General features: G+C 50.7%; 1 protein-coding gene across 1 annotated transcript; it reads left to right on the plus strand.

Annotated features, from left to right (window-relative positions):
• Positions 1–19451: 19451 nt before the first annotated feature.
• Positions 19452–19790, plus strand: LOC132085899 (zinc finger protein 514-like). The gene has a single exon (XM_059491372.1). It carries the CDS (start codon positions 19452–19454, stop codon positions 19788–19790), a length of 339 nt encoding a protein of 112 aa, XP_059347355.1.
• Positions 19791–20117: the final 327 nt, after the last annotated feature.

The raw sequence follows: 20117 nt of genomic DNA on the forward strand, positions 1-20117 counted from the left end.
AGGCAGATGTTTGTTCTGAAATGTAGAGACCTCAGGAATCTCCTTCCCCCTCCAAAGCACCTGATTTCTCAGATGTGTGGCAAGCAGGAATGTCTCTCCTGGTCTACGAAACCTCACCCACCTTGCCCCTAGCTTCAGGTCCAAGCCTCAAGTAAATAATGAAGGGGGAAGTCTGAGAGAAGAGCTTAAATTCATTGCAGTACCTCAGAAGAAACTGGGATCAGGTTTCTGCTACTTGAAACACTCAGCACAAAAGTGATGCTCAAAATCTTACAGCCTGCTGCTGAGCTCTGAGGGGGGTCTCTCTCTACCTCTTTTAAGCAGAATCCAACCGCCTCAGACTGGGACAATCACTGATCTAAATCTCAGTAGGAAAGGGGATAGCTATAAGTAAAGAAAATCACCTTCCTTGCTTGGGTTAATTTACCACCTGCAGTTCAGCACCCTTTACCAGTCATTGCCTGGGTGTTCAGCTAACCGGCTTGGAAAATGACCTAAGGAAACTGATTTCTTGGTGTTCCTGGTTTTAGGCACCAGGAGAGCTGGCTCCTTCCTTTCTTGTTCTGCTCCTGAGATATGCCTGTTTTAGTCTGAACTAGTATGGGGTGTATAAGGCCCTGCTGTGGTAAAAAGTGCAGTGTCCAGCCCTCAAAGGGAGTTTTTAGGAAGGAGGAGCAGGCTGGTTGGATTTTTGAGATGCTAATTTGCATTATCAACTCCACACATTTGAGAGACCATTCTGGATTGAATAATAGCTGTTGTTCAGTCACATCTACTTTGAATTCAAATGAAAGTCTGATATTAATTCGAGCTCAAAGGCAGGTCACTTCTACAGGCTGTATCAAGGTGAAATTACACCAACAGTCTGATTCCCTTAGGTTATCACAGACTTCCTGGTGTTCATATACACCAGGGGAGGTTCAGACACTAATTACATCTGGTCTCTCATAAGCTACCCTATTGATGACCTGGCACCCTACTTTGATTTCTTCTCCTCTGATTCCTTGAAGAGTCCACAGTTCCTGTTCTTGCCATTCTTGCTCCTCACATATCTGATTCTCGTGGATTACTACAGTAGATATGTTTAAATCTTTTATCTCAGAAGGTTTTCCTATGGATCCAGTATACTGATTAAATGCCAGGGACCAAGGCCATTTAGCATTACTTTGAACAGAGGTACTCTCAAGTTCTGAAACTTCAGTTATGATTACACACAATACAATTCTACAAACTAAAATATGAGCTACTCCCGACCGCAATATACTCATTTTGCCCGAGTAAGTTTTAATCTCAGTTCATTGTTTCCTGGCGTCACTCCTGAAGGGGTTTCTGGGCCTTCTTCACCCGAGAGTGATGGATCCAGGCATTCTGCTCCTTGATTTTGATTGCAGTGAAGGTGGTGAGAAGTACTTGCAGTGGTCTCTCCCACTGTGGTTCCGAAGTCTTCTCTGTAAGAGACTTAACATATACATCATCCCCAGGCTATCTAACTCCCTGCTCCGAGTTCCAGCCACATGTTTCTCAATTACTCTGAGCTGTTTGCTTAATGCCACCATGTAGGTGGACATTCTGGACATTCCCTTTGTATTCTATATGGTCTTCTGTAAGGCATTCTAAAAGGACTCAGCATTCCTTTAGCTCAAGGTTTAGTTTGAATTTGCAATAGTGCTAGTGGAAGAGCTTGGGCTAGGGTAGAATAACTTCTTGCCCCAGTCTTATGATTTGCTGCTTAATCAAATGATTCATTCTCTTCACCTGGCCGCTTGATTGGGGGTGGTATGGGGTATGAAGTTCCTGATCTATGCCCAGATGGCTACTAATCTGTTGCACTATTTTGGAAATGAAATGTGATTCTTTATCTGAGGATATCGTGGCTGGAACTCTGAAGCGTGGTATTATTCCTTATAAAAATAATCTGGTCACCTCTTGAGCTTTGACAGTTCTGGTGGGGAATGTTTCTGGCCACCCTGAAAATGTATCTATCAATACCAGTAAATACTGATACCCCCCTTTCCTTGGGAGTTCTGAAAAGTTGATTTGCCACTGCTGTACAGGCCCATGGCCTCTCCCAGTCTGACTGAGTTTTGGCCGGGGGGTATTTTGGGGTTAGTCTGGAGGCAAGGATCACATTGTCGGCTTACCTGAGTGATAGTGGCATATAAATTCCTGACAATGATACAACGATTGTTTCAATCAGATGTGTGTTCTAGAAAGCCTGTGGAAATTACTGCTTCAAAGTCAACACTTCATTTCAATGCACTCTGTATCACTTGCAGCCTTGGTCATTTTGAAAAGGAGCCACACTCTATAAAAGGCTTCTAAGTAGTTAGGCCCTAGTGTGTTTTCTAGTGCCCTTCCTTCACTAGTAACTACGAAAATGGGAAGGGATTACTAGCTCTCTTTCAATGGTAGCCCACCCCTTGCAGTTGTACGTCTCTTTTGGTTAGTATTATTGTATTATGGCTTACCTTCGAGGAAAATCTGTACCTCACTCTTTGCTGCTTTCTTTGCCTCTCCATCCGCCAGCTCATTTCTTTCCTCCAATTTTAAGCTCACTCTCTAGTGTGCCTTAATATGCCTTTTCAGGTAGCTGAACTGCTTCTAGCAGCTGGATTGTCTCTTCTTTCCCTGTGAGGTCAGCAGTCCCCTCTCTTTCCAGATGGCTCCATGTGCATGTGTGACTCCAAATGCATTCCTTGGGTCTGTGTAGATGGTTATTCTCCTCCCTTTTGCCCTTTCCAGGGCACGGGTCAGGGCAATTATCTCTTCTGCGCAGAGGTACCTGTTGGTAAGGGTCCAGACTCGATTACCTCTCTGCAGGTAGTCACTGTGAACTAATGTGAAGCAATGTCGCTTTCCTGTCAGTGAACCAGGTCTCTGCATAGTCCGGAGGAGTGTCCCTTAAGTCTGGGCGACGGGAGTCCGTAGCTTCGGTGGTCTCTAGGCAACTATGGTGTCCACTGAGAAAAGAAGCTGGGTTGACAATGTTAGTCACCACTATCTCTACATCGTAAACCTCTGTGGTGAGAGCCAGTGGCCACCCTTTACTTCCAGTGCTGCGGACACTGTGTGGGACACTAGCACAGTCATTTTTGTCCCAGGGTAAACTTGCATGCCTCTTGAATATTCAGCACGACTGCTGCTACAGCTCTGAGGCAACCTGGCCATCCTTTGGCTGTTGCATCTAGTTGCTTAGAGAAGTAAGCAACTGCCCTTCAGTCCAAGTCCTGAGCCAGTATTCCCTGGGCAATTCCTTGCTTGGGAAAAATAGAAAGAATGGTTTACTTACATCTGGAAGTTTCAAAGCTGGAACTGACATGAGGGCACTCTCTCTAGCTGGCGAAAGGCCCATGTGGTGTCTTGTGTCCACTGGAGATCTCTGTTTCCATTGGCAATAAGAGCATAGAGGGGTCTGGCGAGCAGTCCATAATTATAAACCCACAGCTGGCACTACCCTACCATGCCTAAGAGGGTTCGGAGTTCTTTCGTTGTCTGGGGTTTCAGGGTTTGGCATAGGGTTTCCCTGCCTTAAAGTCTGCTGCTCAGCACTCACTTCTTACCCCAGGTAGATTACCTTCTGTTTCACTACCTGTGCCTTTTCTTTGAGACTCTGCGTCCTTGGAGTCCTAGGAAATTCAAAAGGCTTACCGTCCAGGCTTCTCTCGCTTCCCTCATCCGAGTGGCTACTAGAAGATCGTCCACGTACTGCAACAGCCTCCTTTCCTCTTGTGGAGCTTCCTGGGACTCTGGGTCTTTGCAAGCTGTTCTCCAATCGGAGTGGGGAATCTTGAAGCCTTCAGGCACATGGACTATGTGAGCTTGTGTTTGAATGCAAAAATTTTCTGGCTGGCTTCGTGGATAGGGAGGCAAAAGAAGGCATCTCTTAGGCCTAAAACAGTGAACCAGGTTAGCTCAGGTGTTAAACAAGTTAGTAAGGTATATGGATTTGCTACCACAGGGTATAAATTCTGTGTTATCTTATTGACAGCCCTTAGTCCAGTACTATCAATTATTGGGCTGATTCCTTCCTTATCTTCCTTTTGAGGGTACTATTCAGTTCTCACTAGTCGTGTTCTTTCCTTAAACTTGATGCTCGTGGGGGAGCATCTTTCACTCTCCCTGGTACAACAGAGGCCCATACCCTTGAAAACATTTATTTACTTATTCTAATATCTCCTTACTAATGTCTCTCTTAATTTCAGTGTCTGTTAATGTTAAGCCTAACATCTTTGTATCATTTGCCTCCAGAGTAACCTTTCTCATTTGAGAATGTTTAGCAAATTGAGCGAATTGTACAAAAGCTTTTAGGTACACATAGTACACATATTACTTTAAAGGTTTGCACAAGGATGCCAGGATGCCTTCTCAGACTGGCCAGTTGTTCAGTTGTTCCCCACACTGCAACATAAACATTCTCCACAGGTACTAAAGTTTTATTTAAAACTGAATATATGGCCCTTGTGTCAACAAATATTCTTCCCTTTTGGGGAGGTCATCTTTACCCTTCCTCCCTTACCTTGGGAGGAGCCTTTAGCAAATCATATGTACTCATTTTGTGAACTGTGATTGCTTTGCATTTCAGCACGATAATCCTTGCCTGATTTCATACGTTGCTATCTTATGCTGCATGCTGAACAACATGTTTGATTTGCTTTCTCTTTGCCTTGCTTTCCCTTTTCAAGAAATCTGGGTGATTCCTTAAAACACAAAGACATTTCAGCATACAAAACTCTATCCCGTTTATCCTCCTATTTTAAAACAGTACTAACAGCAATGAAGTATTATAAATCTTTTTATTTTCTGAGCTGCTCCTACTGGCAGCCTTCTCCCAGTGAGCCCCTCCCAAAAGGGGCTAATTTAGGAACCTCTTTGCTCTGGTCAGTTCTCATTATTTATTTCTCCTTGCCCTGTCTCGCTTCCACTCAAACCTTTTTACAGACCTTCACAGTAGTTTCTCAGCTTTCCTCCTATACACACAGCTCCAGGTGGCAGGTATCAGATGTGGCTCCCACACACAAGTTCGAAGACCTTAGGTTCTGAATCCGCTTGACCAGAAACTTCTAATTTACATGTGCCCTGACACTTATTAGAACAGCAAAACCAGTGTTTCTCATAAACACCGCACTGCAATAATAACTGCACATCCAGCTTTTGCTCACAGGCCATTCCCGTGTTCCCTGGGGAGACGGGGCAGCCAGAGCTGTCCCTGTGCCCAGGGGACAGCCACTGTCACCTCACACAGCATGCTAATCAAAAACGTGACATAGACACTATATTCTGATCAAACAAAATATCAGTCTTTTCTAGTTCTCTTCTTGCACAATCTAATTAAGCCCTGTGTCTACTTACACTTGTTTTACTGCTTTGCAAAAAGGCTGTGCTAGTCACAGCCGAAACTCTGATATGCCCACAGACACAAACACTCGCACCCGCACCCCCCCTTTATCTCAAATTCGCTAGAGCCAAGGCTTGAATTGCTGTGAGGGTGGGGAATTCTTGGAATTCCTTTAACTCTATCGTAATTAAGCATAAATCACCGTACTATAATTCTTCTATGTAAAATGCCACTCTTGTTGCAACAAAATCTTAAAATCTCCACAAACACTACTATACAATCTGAGAATCAAATTACCACAATGCAGCGGAAGAAAATCACCACACAAAACCACTGGGAAAGGGCATATCTCTCAAAGTGCTCACTTTTCTCAACACAACATAGCATACCATAATTCAGCATTTACTCACATCAATTTTCTTGGACACAATCAAAATCAAACATCCAAGGCAAAGGAACTCTCTGAGCTCATACTCATACTCACGGTTAAAATGTACCAGATCTACACAAATCACTACATTTAAACACGATAAGTACCATCACTGACATTCTTCCACTCGCTTCTCTGTGGGGCACTTCTGTCCCTGCCCCCGCAGCCTGCTGCAGCCGGCGCCTCAGGCCTCACTCGGCTGCTTCAAACACGGGTAGTACTGACCCCCCCCGCACTGTAGATTTATTCTCTTTTATACACCATACACTTATACACTTGCACGATTAGAAACACAGTGCACTGACTACACAATGCACACATTAACCATACAGCAACACAGTGTCCGGACATCACACACATATACAAACAAAACACACACGGGCTCAACACTTCTGCTCTATCAGAACTATGAACCCCCAACACACATACATGGGTTCACCCGGCTCACCCCCAGAGCCTCTAGCGGTTCTGCTCTATCAGAACTATGAACCCCCAACACATATACACGGGTTCACCCGGCTCACCCCCAGAGCCACTAGCGGTCTGCTCTATCAGAACGATGAACCCCATCTCTAATACAGCTGCTCTATCAGCTGAACCCAGACGTCTCCGGGTGGTTTACTCCCTTGCTCTCATTTCCCTCCCCCGGGGCCCCTCAGTACATACCGTATCTTCCTCCGCAGGCCAGCAGGTCCTTGTCTGTCCTCGCAGGTGGCAAGTTGAGACGAGCGGAGCCCCACCAGGAAAAAATCCTAGGGCGCGCCTTGGAGGTCCGTCTATCCCCCCTGCCCCTGCGGGGACAGAGAACCCCTGGCTGGCTCGCCATAATGTTTTGTGGAGAAAAGAAAAAACCTCACAACTTTATAAAAGTTGTAAAGCCTGGTATGTTTATTTACGACACGCGCCGGACGCAAGTCCCCCAACAAGGCGTGCATACCTCTGAAGACCTCAGGTCGCCTTTTATCCCCCTCCCAAATGCATATGCATACAGTTTCACAATAAGTTCATACATATTCATTCCGCGTGACATTTAGCACTAGTTCTTCTTTATCAGAGGAATTCCTAGGTCTGGGGCAGATCGACCTTGCGGTAATTTCTGTTTTTCTTTCTCTGTCTCCTTGCTGTCTCTGGAATGCGGCCTTTTCTTCAGCTTTGGCCCCACAGACCTCTCACCTCTTCCAGGCACTTCACCTAATTCAGAATGGATCCCCACTTCGTCTCAGTCACAATGGTCCCAACGATTCCATGAAGCCTTGCAGTGTCACAGTGGTCTCCATGGTTCCCCATGTCCCACAAATTCACAGGACTCCTCTGTTCCATGAGCCCTGCAATGTCACAATGACCTTTGGGCAGGGAAGGTTTGCTGTGTCACAATGGTCTCCTTTGGCTCCACAGTGTCACAATGGTCCTCTTGGTTCTGTGGGGACGCCCAGGGTCACAATGGTCTCCATGATTCAAAGAGTTCCCTCTGTGTCACCATGGCCCCTTGGTTCCATGAGGCTGTGAATTTACTTAATGGTCTCCATCATTCCATGAGGCCTTGCAATGTCACAATGGACCTTTGACTCTGTGGAATCTTGAAGTGTCACAATGCCCCCTTGGTTCGATGACAACCCAAAGTGTCACCATGGTCTCCATGGTTCCGTGAGGGCCTGTGGTGTCGCAATGGACCCTTGGTTTGATGGAGCCTCTCAGTGTCACAATGATCCCTACACTCCAGGGAGCCACACAGTGTCAGTACAGTCCCCTTGGTTCCATGAGGATTAGCAATGTCACAGTGTTCTCCATGATTCCATGAGGCCTCACAGTGTCACAATGGTCCGTTGGTCTCACAGGGCCCCACATTGTCACAATGGTCCGTTGGTCTCACAGGGCCCCACATTGTCACAATGGTCCCTAGGTCTCACAGGGCCCCACAGTGTCACAATGGTCCCTTGGTCTCACAAGGCCCCACAGTGTCACAATGGTCCCTTGGTTCCATGGCCCTGTGCTGCTGAATTCCCCCTCCCACTTCTCAGGCCGCCCTGCCAGCTGAGAAATGCTCCTTGGGCCTCGGCCTTAGTCAACAGCCCCTGGGCTCAGCTCCTCTGCAACTCATCACAAACACTGTCTGCTCCAGGCACTGCTGCTGCCCAACCAGCTCCTGGTTCCTCTTGGAGCAGCCCTGGGAACTGTTTTTGTTCCCTCAGTGGCACAACAACCTTGTTCTCACATTGCGAAAGAAAACTCTTGATGCCAAGTGTGGCCAGGATGAACCATTGCTGGGACTGAAGCCCCTCTCTTGGGGCCCTGCAAACAGCGCTCCAAAAGGAGTCCTTGGAGCTCTCCTGGGCCAGCGACTCCCTCTGAGTGAGGCCTCTCCCAGCCGGGAACTCTCCCATTTGCTGCACTCAGGGATCCCAAACAACGACAGAGCCTGGGCCTATCCCCTCACTCCTCCAGGCTCAACTCTTTGCCCGCTGGGGATATACTAAAGGATCCACAGTGAGCATTGCCTGCCCTCAGGGGAATTGCTCACAGGTGCCTGCACTGAACTCTTTGTGTCTGTGTGCACACAGGAGTGCCTGTGCTGGGGAAGTGTGGCAGAAATGCTGCTCTTGGAGGGGTATGAGTGCCTTGGATAGCTGAGTCAGTCAGGCCTGTAAATGAGGTTAAGTCATGAGGTTTAAGCTAAGTTAAATGCTGCTAAGAGTTGTTTTGCTAAGGTGTTAAGTTTAATTTAAGTTATTAGCTAAGTTTCATATTGTTAAGTGTTATTCCTCTGTAAATTGCTAAGTCAAAGGTTTTAAGTTTAAATTCTGTTAAGCTCTGTTCTTTTGCTAAATTGTGAAGTTGAAAATGTCAGTAAAGGTAAAGTTGTAGGTTAAGTCCTGTTTGAGCTCTGTTAAGCTTTTAGGCCATATTCCTTTCTTCCTTGCCCTCACTGTCCTTGTGTCACACACTTACAGGGAGAGTTCTCTGATGATTTCTGGTTTGATTGTCTGGATTTGGTTTGGCTTTGTTGCAGCTTTGTTTCCTTGTTGTGCCTGAAGTATCCAGTCAGGAGAAGAGTGACTCTTGCCAAGGAATTTTTTGCTGCTGTCCCTTAATATTAAATCTAGTTTTTGCTGATCCCTTGTCAGGGATTTTTTCAGCGCTCTTAAGCCCCCGTTCGTAACAGCGTGAAGGAGCCCTGGCCCAGGCTCTGGCCCTGGGGGACACGGGGATGCTGCCGGGGGGTCCCTGCCCCCTGTGCCACCCCCAGGGCCCTGGCCCCCTGTCACATGTCAGGCTCTGAGGTTGATGTCGTGGAACATCCTCTGGGGGAGGCTGCGGCACCGGGGGCGGGGGGACCCAGGGGGACAGGGGACTCCGCTGTGCACGAGCAGGGTTGGACTGCTCTGGGGGGAGCTGTGAGGGGGCCAGGGCAGAGTGACCTCCCCAATGACCTCACACAGCCCCTGTGATGTCACACTGCCTCCTATGATGTCACAGATCCAACTCTGGGATGTAACCCTGGAATGTCATGCAGCTGAATGTCACAAAACCATTCTGTGATGTCACTGTTCTGTGATGTCACAGCCTGCACTATAATGGTACACAGCCAATTGGTGATGTCACAACCCACTCTCTGAAATCACAGAGCCACCCTCTATGATGGCAGGATCTACTCAATGGCAAAACACTCTACCCTATGATGTCACAGACAGCTCTGTGACGTCACAACCCCTCTCAGCGATGCCACAAAACCCTCTCTGTGATGTCACACTGAAACTCTATAATATCACAGCACACACTTTGATCTCACAGCCTGCTCTATGATGTCATACAGCCATGCCATGAAGTGACAACCTACCCTGTGTTGTCACAGAATCTCCTCTATGATGCCGTAGCTGCTCAATGACCTCACACAACAAATTGTGTGATGTCACAGACCAATCTGTGACTTCACACAGCCCACTCTGTGCTGTCACACAGCCCCTTGCCGACATCACAGCTGCTCTGTGCCTCTATGACACAGTCACAGAGGTGCTGCTGTGACACAGCCCCCTCTGGGACATGCCACAGCCCCTGCCAGTGCTGAGCCCCTGTGAGCTCTCTCTGTGCTCTGCTGGTGTCCCTGAGGGGCCCTGGCAGTGCCCCAGCCCTGCTGGGCTGTGCACAGGAGCTGCTCCTGACCAGAGCTGTCTCTCTGCAGCGCTGCCCTTGCCAGGAGCTGCCTCTGGGCCAGGAGCCCGGCCCAGCTCAGCAGCACAGACACAGCACAGGGACTTTAATGACCCTCTGGGGCTTTGGTGCTCTTTGCATCAGACTCAGTCCCTCAGAGAGGGCTCAAAGAACTTCTCAAGAACTCAATGTAAGATTGAAACACTGAAGTTTCTTGTGTTTCCAGTAGATCCCTGTGAGGTACAAGACTTTCAAAAGTGTCCCCAGGCTCAAGGTAGAGGAGAGAACTGGTGGCAGTGATGACGTACGTGGACAAGCAAGGGAAAGGTGTCTCTGGTGCTGAGCAAATCTGTGCCTCTGTTCCTGCAGGCTGTCGTCATCCCCTGGCTGCCCCACCTGGCTGGCCCCATTCTCTGCTGACAGCTCTGCCTCCTGCCTGCCTCTGCCTGCCCACACAAAGCCTTGGGCTGCTCCAGGCTCCTTCTGGGGGACGTGGTGCACCACATCCCTTCCCTGGCAGGGAAATTTCTTTCTCCTGGTGTCCACTCTGCACCTCCCAGCTGCCCTTGGTGCCATTGTTTCCTTCTCATGATTATATCCTCATTGAAGAAAAGCTCCAGAATCTCTGAAACCACCCTTCAATCCCTCCCTGGCTACTCCTGTTCTGTCCTCAGTCTCCACACCACTGACCCCAGAGCCCTCAGCCTCTCACTGCTGGTTTTCTGATGAGGCCTCCAGACCCCATCTTCAGAGATTTTTGGAAAAAAAATAAAGTCTGTGAGAATTGAAAAATAGTGGTCAAAGGTATTTTCTCCCACATCTTGCCAAGACAGTAAAAGGGTCAATATCTTTAAACTGAATGAGGGTGGATTTACATTTGTTAGAAGAAGGAAATATTTTACACTTATGAGAAAGGCACAAAAGTGCAAGTGTATTTCCAGAGAAGGGGATGCCCAATCCCAGGAATACTCCAAGATCAGGACTTTTGTGCAACCATACCCAGTGAAACCCTCTCATTCCTAAGGACGGAATTCCTGTTCTCTGTGTTCTCTGATGTGCTGGGTGCCCTCACAACGCTTCTGGCCAGAATGTCTGCTGACGGCAGCCAGGCTGCTGCAGGGGCAGTGACCTCACAGCCATCACCGTGTCATCCCTGTCCCCTGGGCCTGGCTCTGCCCTTTCCTCTGCCCCTGCCTTGGCTCTGCTGGCATGAAGAGCTTTGTCATTAATATCTTGTCCCCAAGGTGCTGGGGCCAGTGGCTTCCCAGTCAGGCTCCTGGAGCAGAAGTGGCTTTTCAGAGCCCAGCCAGGAATGAGCCCTGAGGCAGCAGCTCTGCAGTGGTGGCCACCAGGCCGGGCTGCCAAGGGAGGCTTCTGGCCATGGCCTGCAAGCAGCTGCTGCTGCCAAGGTGCCTTTGGTGCCTCAGGCTCTCCCTGGCACAGCTCCCAGCTGATAAGGAACAAATGGAACAGAAACAATATTGATAACAGAAGAGATGAATAAAACTGTTAACAGGGAAAACTAAAACACAACTCACTGGGTCTTCCTGGCCACAGATTCCCCTTCCTGGAAAGGACACCCTTCTCCTCAGGGAGAGAGAGAGTCCCTTTCCTGCCCCTGGCAATGACCTGAGGTAGGAGTGAATGTAATGACAGGGCCAGACCCTCATGTTTTCAATGCCACATCATGTGACTGGGAGGGGCAGGAAAAGGGACTGGTGTCTTCCCCACATAGATCACAGGAAAAATGGATCACCAGGGCTCTGACCAGTGGGGGTCCTCCAATGATGTGTGAAGTTGGGGCAGTGCACAAAAATCCTCCTCTACTCGGGGCACTGGCAGGCCTTCCCTTACCGGTGCCTCCATTGGTGTCGGGTAAAGAATGAGCGGTCTGAGAAGCTCTTCCCACACTAGGGACACTCGCAGGGCCTCTCCCCAGTGTGGATGCGCCGGTGGGTGACAAGGTTGGAGTTGTGCTTGAAGCCCTTCCCACAGTCACGGCAGTGGAAGGCCCTCTCGCCACTGTGAACGCGCTGGTGGTGGAGGAGATCAGAGCTGATGCAAAACATCTTCTGACACTCAGAACACTTGTAGAGCCTCTCCCCAGTATGGATGCACCTGTGCCTGATGAGGTTGGACTTGCGCTTGAAGCCCAACCTGCATTCAGGGCAGCGGAACGGCCTCTCATTTGTGCACATCTGATGGTGCTGGAGGAGATTGGAGCTTCTCTGAAACCTCTTCTGACAGTGGGGACGCTCCTAGGGCCTATCCCCAGTGTGGATGCTGTTGGTGCCTGATGAGGGCGGATTTGTCACTGAAGCCCTTCCCACATTCCCCACACTCATAGGGCCATTCCCCAGTGTGGATCATCTGGTGCTTGATCAGGGTGCTGCTGTGCCTGAAGCTCTTCCCACACTCCAAGCACTTGTAGGGCTTCTCCCCATCATGAAGCTACCCATTGACCACCAGCTCCGAGCACTGGAAGGAGCTCTCTCCACCCTCCTGGCACAGGGTGGTTCTTTCCTCCTCAGAGCACCCTGAGCTGGGTTTGCAGCCCCTCCTCCTGTGGAATCTCTGGGGATTTTCCTCCCCATTAGAATTCTGCACTGTGGAGTCATTCAAAATGGCCTTTTCCATGAGGTTCTGCCATGGAGATTTTCCCTCCATGGTCTCCATTCTCAGCTCCTTCTCTGGGGAAGGAATGACAAGGAGAGGATGGGATTTGCCTCTGTGCCAGAGGGAAGGGGAACGAGATGCCCCCAGTGCATCCCCAGCAGGACAGCGTTGGCAGCAGGGTTGTCCTGCAGCTGGGGGCCATGTTGGGCTGGGAGATGGAGCAGGAGAGAGGGGGAAAGGGGCACTGACTTCCTCCTCACCTGACTAGGTGTCCCAGGGCTGCTTCTTGTTCCTCACGGCCTCCTCCTCCATCCAATCAAGATTTGGGAATGGGAAATCCTGTTCTGGGAAGAAAACAAAGGGTGCGCACATTCTCTTGTGTTCCGGGGGCTGTGCTGGACTGGGAGAAGGAGCAGCAGAGAGGGGGAAAGGGGCAATGGCTTCCTCCTCACCTGCCTGGGTATCCCAGGGCACCTTCCTCTTCCTCGCTGCCTCCTCCCCCATCCAATCAAGTTTTGGGAATAGGAAATCCTGGTTTGGGGAGAAGACAAGCAGTAAGTACATTGTCTTTTGTACTGCTTTGAAGGCAAACCTGGAGGAGTGTCTAAGCGTGAATTACAATTAATAAGAAAATGAAGATCAAGGCAATGATACAGAAACACTGCCTTAAACTGACAGAGTCAGGATATAACCTGACACCCTGTTGGTCAGGGTGGTGGCAGCAGTCCCATTAAATGGTGACTGCAGTCGTGTTGGAGTGATCAACGTGATTCTGTCAGAGCAGTGATCCTGTAGAAGGGTCGGGTCTTCCTCTGAAGGTCCAGTGGTGGTTCTGGAGCTCTTGTCCTCTGGCAATCCAGTAGGCAAGCTGCGCCTGGTGTAGCAAGGCTCAGCTTATACCCATGTAGAAATGCTTGGTTCCTCCCCCTGGGCAGAGCATCCCACAATGGGATGATGGAATTTTATCAGTCCTGCAGTGAAACTCAATGGCCCATTCACAGAATATATCTCCCCTGGAGGGCATTATCAGAGGTGAGTCATGGAAGAGATAAAGAACCCTGTCCCACCTGTTTATAGCAGTTTATCAATATGGGGATTGAAAACATGCATTTGGTTCCATCTTGCATTGAAACCTGAAGCAGTGGGGTAATCCCTGCTCAGGGGGTGAACACCACCCCCCTTACCCAAACTGGCTCAGGTGTAAAACCCCCACCCCCGGAAGGCCGCACACGCAGGGGACAATGTCACACTTGGCCTGCTCCAGGGGAGGTCTCTGTCCCTGTCACTCCTTTGCTCTCTCCCATTTTCTCTTTCTTTCCATCTCTCTCTCTACGTCACATTTACTGTTCAATAAAATTCACCTTGGATTTGGTATTGTTAGCACTTTAACTGGGACAGTGGAATCTCTCTAACAATTTTCTTAACTAGATTGTGACATTATTTTGGCACAGTGAGTTCAGGGCAGTGTTCTCTGACATCAAGTGCCTTTGACAACAGCATGGTTCCCTCCTCTGAGGAGGTTGTGCTTCTTTCTGGAGGAACTCTTGGAAACTTGGATGCAGCTTCCTCTGAGCAACTTATGGGAAAACTGATGAGGAAAATGGCTGTGATAGGTGGCCAGTGTAAAGAAAATATTTTTTTGTCCTTGCTTGAAAAGTTTGTTAAAATCACTGGAGGAAAGGGAGGAAAAGATACCTGAGAGACTGACAAGGTTCATTCACCCCATGGTGAGGAACACAAGGCTGCTAAAAGTCCCACAAGAAGCCCAGCTCAAGTAGCTCAGTTCCCAAATAACTCCTGAATTCCCAGGCTTGGGTTGTCAAATGTGAGAATCATTTTTCTCTTCATCCCTGTCACTTTTGTGACAGCTACAGAGAGCTTTCCCTTCCTTTTAAAAATCTGTATTAGGCTGAATTTCTACTTTTCTTTTACCAGAAACTGCCAGCAGTTGAGCTGGAGCTATGCAGAAACCGATGAAACTTGGAATTGCCACAAAATTACTTCTATGGTTCATTTATTATTATTTGGGATTTGTTTGCATTTCCATCACATGACTTGTGGAAAATTCAAATATTCATCCAAATTATTTATGCAGAGTTAAGTTTGATTTCTGCCAAGTTTACTTTTTTCCAGGGCCCAGGAGATGCTTTAGGGGTGTCTGTGCCTCTGGCCCGAGGGGAGATGCTTGGGAGGGGCTTGGGGGGGTTGTCCCTGTCCCTGTCACCACAGTCCATTCCCCAGGAGCTGTCCCTGTCACCCCAGGCCATTTCCCAGGGGCTGTCCCTGTCACCTCAGGCTATTTCCCAGGGGGTCTCCATCATTCTCACCCCTGGGAATGCCTGGGGGTCCTCCCACCCTCTCAACCCTGTGCCAGGGGTTGCTCGGGGCAGTCTCTGTCCCTCTCAGCTCAGGGGATGCTCGGGGGTCTCTGTCCCCTCACCCTGGGGATGCTCAGGGGTTTCCATCCCTCTGGCCTCAGGCAATGCCTCTGCAGGGCTGGGGACCAGGGGCTCTGTGTCCCTCTCACCGCTGAGGGTGCTCGGGCCTGGGGGGGCTCTCCGACCTTCTCACACCTGGGGAGGCCGGAGGGGTCTCTGTCCCTCTCAGCCCTGCTGTGACCCCACCCAAACATCATCGGGCTCAGAGGGAGAGAGACACCCCCAAACCCCCAGAAGGGCTGAACCTGGGATTTGGTTTGGGGCTGAGGGTTTAGGAAGGGGCTGGAATTGGGGCTAGGTTGGAGTTGGGGCAGAGATTTGGATTAGAGCTGGGATTGGGGTTAAGGCTAGACATGGGATTGGCTTTAGGCCTGGGGTTGGGATTGGGTCTTGGCTAGATGAGTTTGGGATGGGATGAGATTAAACACAGAATTGTGTGTCTAAACATGGAGTAAGATTGAGAGCAGGATCAGGGTCAGGTTTGGGACTGAGCTCACCCAGAGCAGGACAGAGGGGATGTCACTGCAGGATGTCCCTGGCATCGTCCCAGTTCTCCTCAAGCAACTCCAAACATGAGGGGCAGCTAGGTGCTCGATGATCCAGGTTCTCCCATCCTGCCCCTCAATACCAGGCGAGCATTCCCTGAGGGCAGCCCTGACTTGACGCCTGGGGCTCTGGGATCAGCCCTTACATCCCTCTGGGAGCAGCTGCAGACAGGATGAGAGATTTCCCCCCCTCTTTCCAGAGGAAGGGTGAAGCCCAGCTGCCCTTTTCTTCTGGTGCCTCCTCCTCTCCTCAGCTGAGGATGTCAAACTCTCCAGAAGCAGCAAAATCCCCATTCCCTGTTTGCTTGTGGCTGCAGCCTGGAACATCCACCCAGAACGAAGAACTTTCCAACAGCTCTGCTGAATGACACTGGGAGAAGGTTTCTGAGAAAGAGAGGAAACTGTATTTTGTTAGGAAATAAAAAATGCAAAATATTTCTTTCTGTCCCCTTCATTTTCAGTCAGTTCTGGTCTTTTTTCAGTGTGCCACCTTCTCAGCTGACTGTGTTTGTGCCCTCCTTTCTCACCTGCCTCTCTTTCCCTGCTCAGTTTCTCTTTCAGGGTCTCCCTTGACCCAGGGCAGCTCCCACCAAAGACCCCGCCCTGATTTAATTCCCAATCCACGAGCTACAACAACCATGGGGGAAGTTATGAAGGCTGGCAGTCACTGTAAGATCTTGCTCCACTTGGCTTTTGGCTCCTTCTTAGAGCTTTGCCTTCAAGGGGAGGAACATCTTTTCCTGGCTGAGAACTGGAATTCCAGCCCCTGGCCGTGTGTGCCGTGTGTGCCGTGGATCCCAGAGGGGCATTCCCGAGGCTCCCAGAGAGCTGCTCCTGCCGTGCCTCCCAAGGAGCTGTGCAGGGCCAGGGTACAAGGTCCAGCAGCTCCGTGGGGTCCCGGAGCACACAGCAAAGGTTGCTTTGCCGGACATTTTCCAGAACCTTCCCTGCTGGAAGTAGAGGGAGGGAGGAAATGGAAGCGAATCCCCAACAAAATCCTGGAAGGATTGGGCTGGGAAAGGACCCTGTCCATGGGTTACGATTTCGCGAAGGAGAGACGCCTCTGCCGCAGGGAAGGAGGGAATGAGACTATGGAAACGCAACCTGCGGATCTGCTCGAACTTGGATTGAACTGAATAAGAAATGGGGAAGAGAGAAGGAGAGAAAGAATTCGGGAAGAGGTCTCAGAGAGAGAAAGAAATAGGAAAGAGGTCTCAGAGAACAGAAAGAAATAGGAAAAGGCTCCGGCCAGGACTCCGCAGCTCCCAGGAACACCCGCAGGGCGTAGCGCCTTTTACAACTCCAGCCAATCAGAGGACGCGGTAAACAATTTCCAGCCAACCAGAGCTTTTCTCGCCGATGACTCACCGGTTGCCAGGCGAGCCCGCAGAGCCCGGCGGCCCCGGAGCGGAATTTGGGGCTCGGGCCGGGGGGACGGATCCGCCCCGGGGGGGTCCCCGAGCCCCTGCCCAGCCCTGGGGCCGATCGGGGGCTCCCCCACCCAGCAGCCGGTGCTGCGGGGCCGCGGGGCAGAGCGGTGGGAAAGGGGGGTCTGGGCTGGGAGCGGAGGAAATGCGGGAGGAAGAGGAGGGAGAGGAGGAGGAGGAGCAGGAGCGGGAGGATCGCGGCGCTCGCAGCGCCCGCACGCCGAGCCTGCAGCACCCCCTGCCCCGGGAGCATCGCCCCCAGCCCCGAGCCGCAGGGGAGGGCGGAGGCCGAGCTCGCCCCGGCTCCAGCCAGGGGTCTCCGGGAGGATTTTTTGGAGAGTGTTCGGAGCCGGCAGATCCCGGACTCGAGCCCCGGGTATCCCCGGGCTCCCTAAGAGGAGCTTTTTCGGGGAAGAGGAGCCGCGATCGCCCCTCGGAGGGTCCCGGGGGTCCACGTGGGGATGGCCCGGTACCGACGGGGCGGGACATTGGTTTTGGGGATCCCCGTGAGAGCCGGGGCTGTGGAACGGGGGACCCCCGGGACGGGGAGAGGGGAAGGGGCGATACCGGACCTGGGGGACCCCCGGCAGCCCGGAGATGAGGTGGGGACGGGACCCCCTGACCCTGACAGGGGTGTCCTGGGGCGACTTCATGATGCTCGTACCCCATCGGTCTGTTTAGCCCAGAAATGAGTTCTGCACCTTTAAGGCTGGTTCTGAGAGCGAAGGGGAGGGGGAATCAGCTGCAGTTTGTTTTTATGCACTGCACTACCTCCTCCACATTCCGGCTCCTGGACTGTTGCAGTGCCTGGAACAGAGCCCAGACGGAGTTAAGAGGAATAAAGTGGATTTTTACTGAAATGCCTTCAAAGGTCACACCCTGGCGGTACCGCAGCCACAGCTGTGACTCTGCCTGGATGAGCAAAAGAGGGCTTGATCACGAGATCTCACATTTTTAAAAGTTTTAGTCCATTTGCACATAACTGCCCAATTAATAGCTTCAAATTATGAAGTTACATCCTCCTTGCTTGCCTGCCCTCCTCTTTTCACATTGTTTATGCTTTGGGCCTGAAGTTTGAAGAGATTGTCCTTGAGTCTCCAGGATTGTTTTGTCTTCACCACCCTAAGAAAAGATCCCAGTAACACTTAATATAAAGCTGAAAACTGCACACCAAAATACAACAGAAAAACGTAAAACCTAAGGTATCGGTTATCTGCAGATGGACAGACAGCAGGACAGAATTCTCCTTTGCTTTTAGTTAGTTTTAGCTCACTGAGGCAGAGAAGTTCCCTGGAGCGTGGTTTTTCTTTTTCTTTGGAGCTGTTTAAACCTGCTCTGGACTGAACACCCAGAACACCACCAGCATCTCCCACCTGTGGCCCACCTGGCCGAGCCTAGGCTGGGGCATTTCCAGCTCTGGAGGGACTGATAAGAGACTGATAAGAGACTGAGTGAGCCCAGCTACAGCCCACAGAGGGACTTTCTGAGTTTGTCATCTCTTTTGGAGCGGCAAGAGGTTTTATTGTTTAATATTGTTCATTTTTTGTGCTGATGAATGCTTTGCCTGTTAAATAGACAGTTTTTTCCCCTTTTCTCCATGGAAATCTTTTCTCGATCCGGTTGGGAGAGGGGCCACTTGAATCTGCTTTCTAGAGGAAGCTCTTTTGGAGATTTTCTCCCAAATTTGCCCTAAACCAGGGCAGGGAAGTGGGAAGAGGGGAGAGCCCCAAGTGGCTGGACTGAGGTGAGGCTGGAGTGGAGGACCTTGAAATCCCCCCAGAATCCCTAATCAGGACCCTGTAGAGGGGGGATCCCCAGTGCCCATGGGATCCCTACTAGCCCTGAGATGGGGGTCCACCAGAACCCCAGAGACTAGAAATGGGAAACTCCTGGTGGTTTTTATGATTCACTCTTGATTTCTGAAGGATTTTATGGACACCAGATGACTTCTAGTGATGGACTTGGGTGGGAGGAATCCCCAACCCAAGGCATTCACACCTTGTTTTTCACCAAACCAGGATTTCCTATTCCGAAACCTTGGCAATATGAAGGAGGAGAAGGCTGCGAGGAAGAGGAAGATGCCCCAGGACACCCAGGCAGGTGAGGAGGAAGTCAGTGCCCCTTTCCCCCTCTCTCCTGCTCAATGTCCCAGCCCAGCACAGCCCCTGGCTGCAGGACAACCCTGCTGCCAACGCTGTCCTGCTGGGGATGCACTGGGGGGATCTCGTTCCCCTTCCCTCTGGCACGGAGGCAAATCCCATCCTCTCCTTGTCCTTCCTTTCCCAGGGAAGGAGCTGAGGATGGAGACCAGGGAGGAAAAATCCCCACAGAACTTTGTGGAAGAGGCTGGTTTGGGTGACTCCAGGGCACAGGAATCCAATGGGGAAGAAAACCCTCAGAGATCCCACAGGAGGAGGGGCTGCAAACCCAGCCCAGGGTGCTCTGAGGAGGAAAGACCCACCCTGGGCCGGGAAGGCGGTTGGAGCTTCAGCCAGAGCTCAGAGCTGGTGGCCCATGAGCAGCTTCATGACAGCGAGAGGCCCTATGAGTGCTTGGAGTGTGGGAAGAGCTTCAGGAAGAGATTCAACCTCATCTGCCACCAGAGGATCCACACTAGGGAACATCCCTAGGTGCTTGGAATGTGGGATGAGCTTCAGCCACAGGTCCGACCTGGTTGTCCACCAGAGGTTCCACACTGGGGAGAGGCCCTATGAGTGTCCCAAGTGTCAGAAGACGTTTCACACCAGCACCCACCTTCTTGTACATGAGCAGATTCACACCCAGGAGAGGCCCTTCTGCCCTGACTGTGGGATGGGCTTCAGGCACAACTCCACCCTCGTCACCCACCGGTGACGCCCTACGAGTGTCCCCACTGTGGGAAGAGCTTCTCAGACTGCTCATTCTTTACCTGACACCAACAGAGGCACCGGTAAGGGAAGCCCTGTGGGTGCCCCAGCTGCAGGAGGAGCTTCATCCCCCATGGGATGACCCATGTTGGTCAGAGCCCTGGCGATCCACATTCCCTGTGATCCATGTTTGGAAGACACTAGGCTGGTTATTCTTTTGTTTTGGCCCTAATTTTCTTAGGATTCTTCTTCATCCTTTTAAACCAGAGAAAATTGAGGTAAAAATCAATAAATTCGTCAAAGGTATCTGAATCCTCACTTTTTACTTGTGTTT

The sequence above is a fragment of the Ammospiza nelsoni genome, chromosome 33 (genome assembly GCF_027579445.1).
Source record: "Ammospiza nelsoni isolate bAmmNel1 chromosome 33, bAmmNel1.pri, whole genome shotgun sequence".
Classification (NCBI taxonomy): Eukaryota; Metazoa; Chordata; class Aves; order Passeriformes; family Passerellidae; genus Ammospiza; species Ammospiza nelsoni.

Excerpts from the sequence above, each read along its gene's own strand:
- LOC132085899 (XM_059491372.1), top strand. The coding sequence starts at position 19,452 with ATGAGCAGCTTCATGACAGCGAGAGGCCCTATGAGTGCTTGGAGTGTG.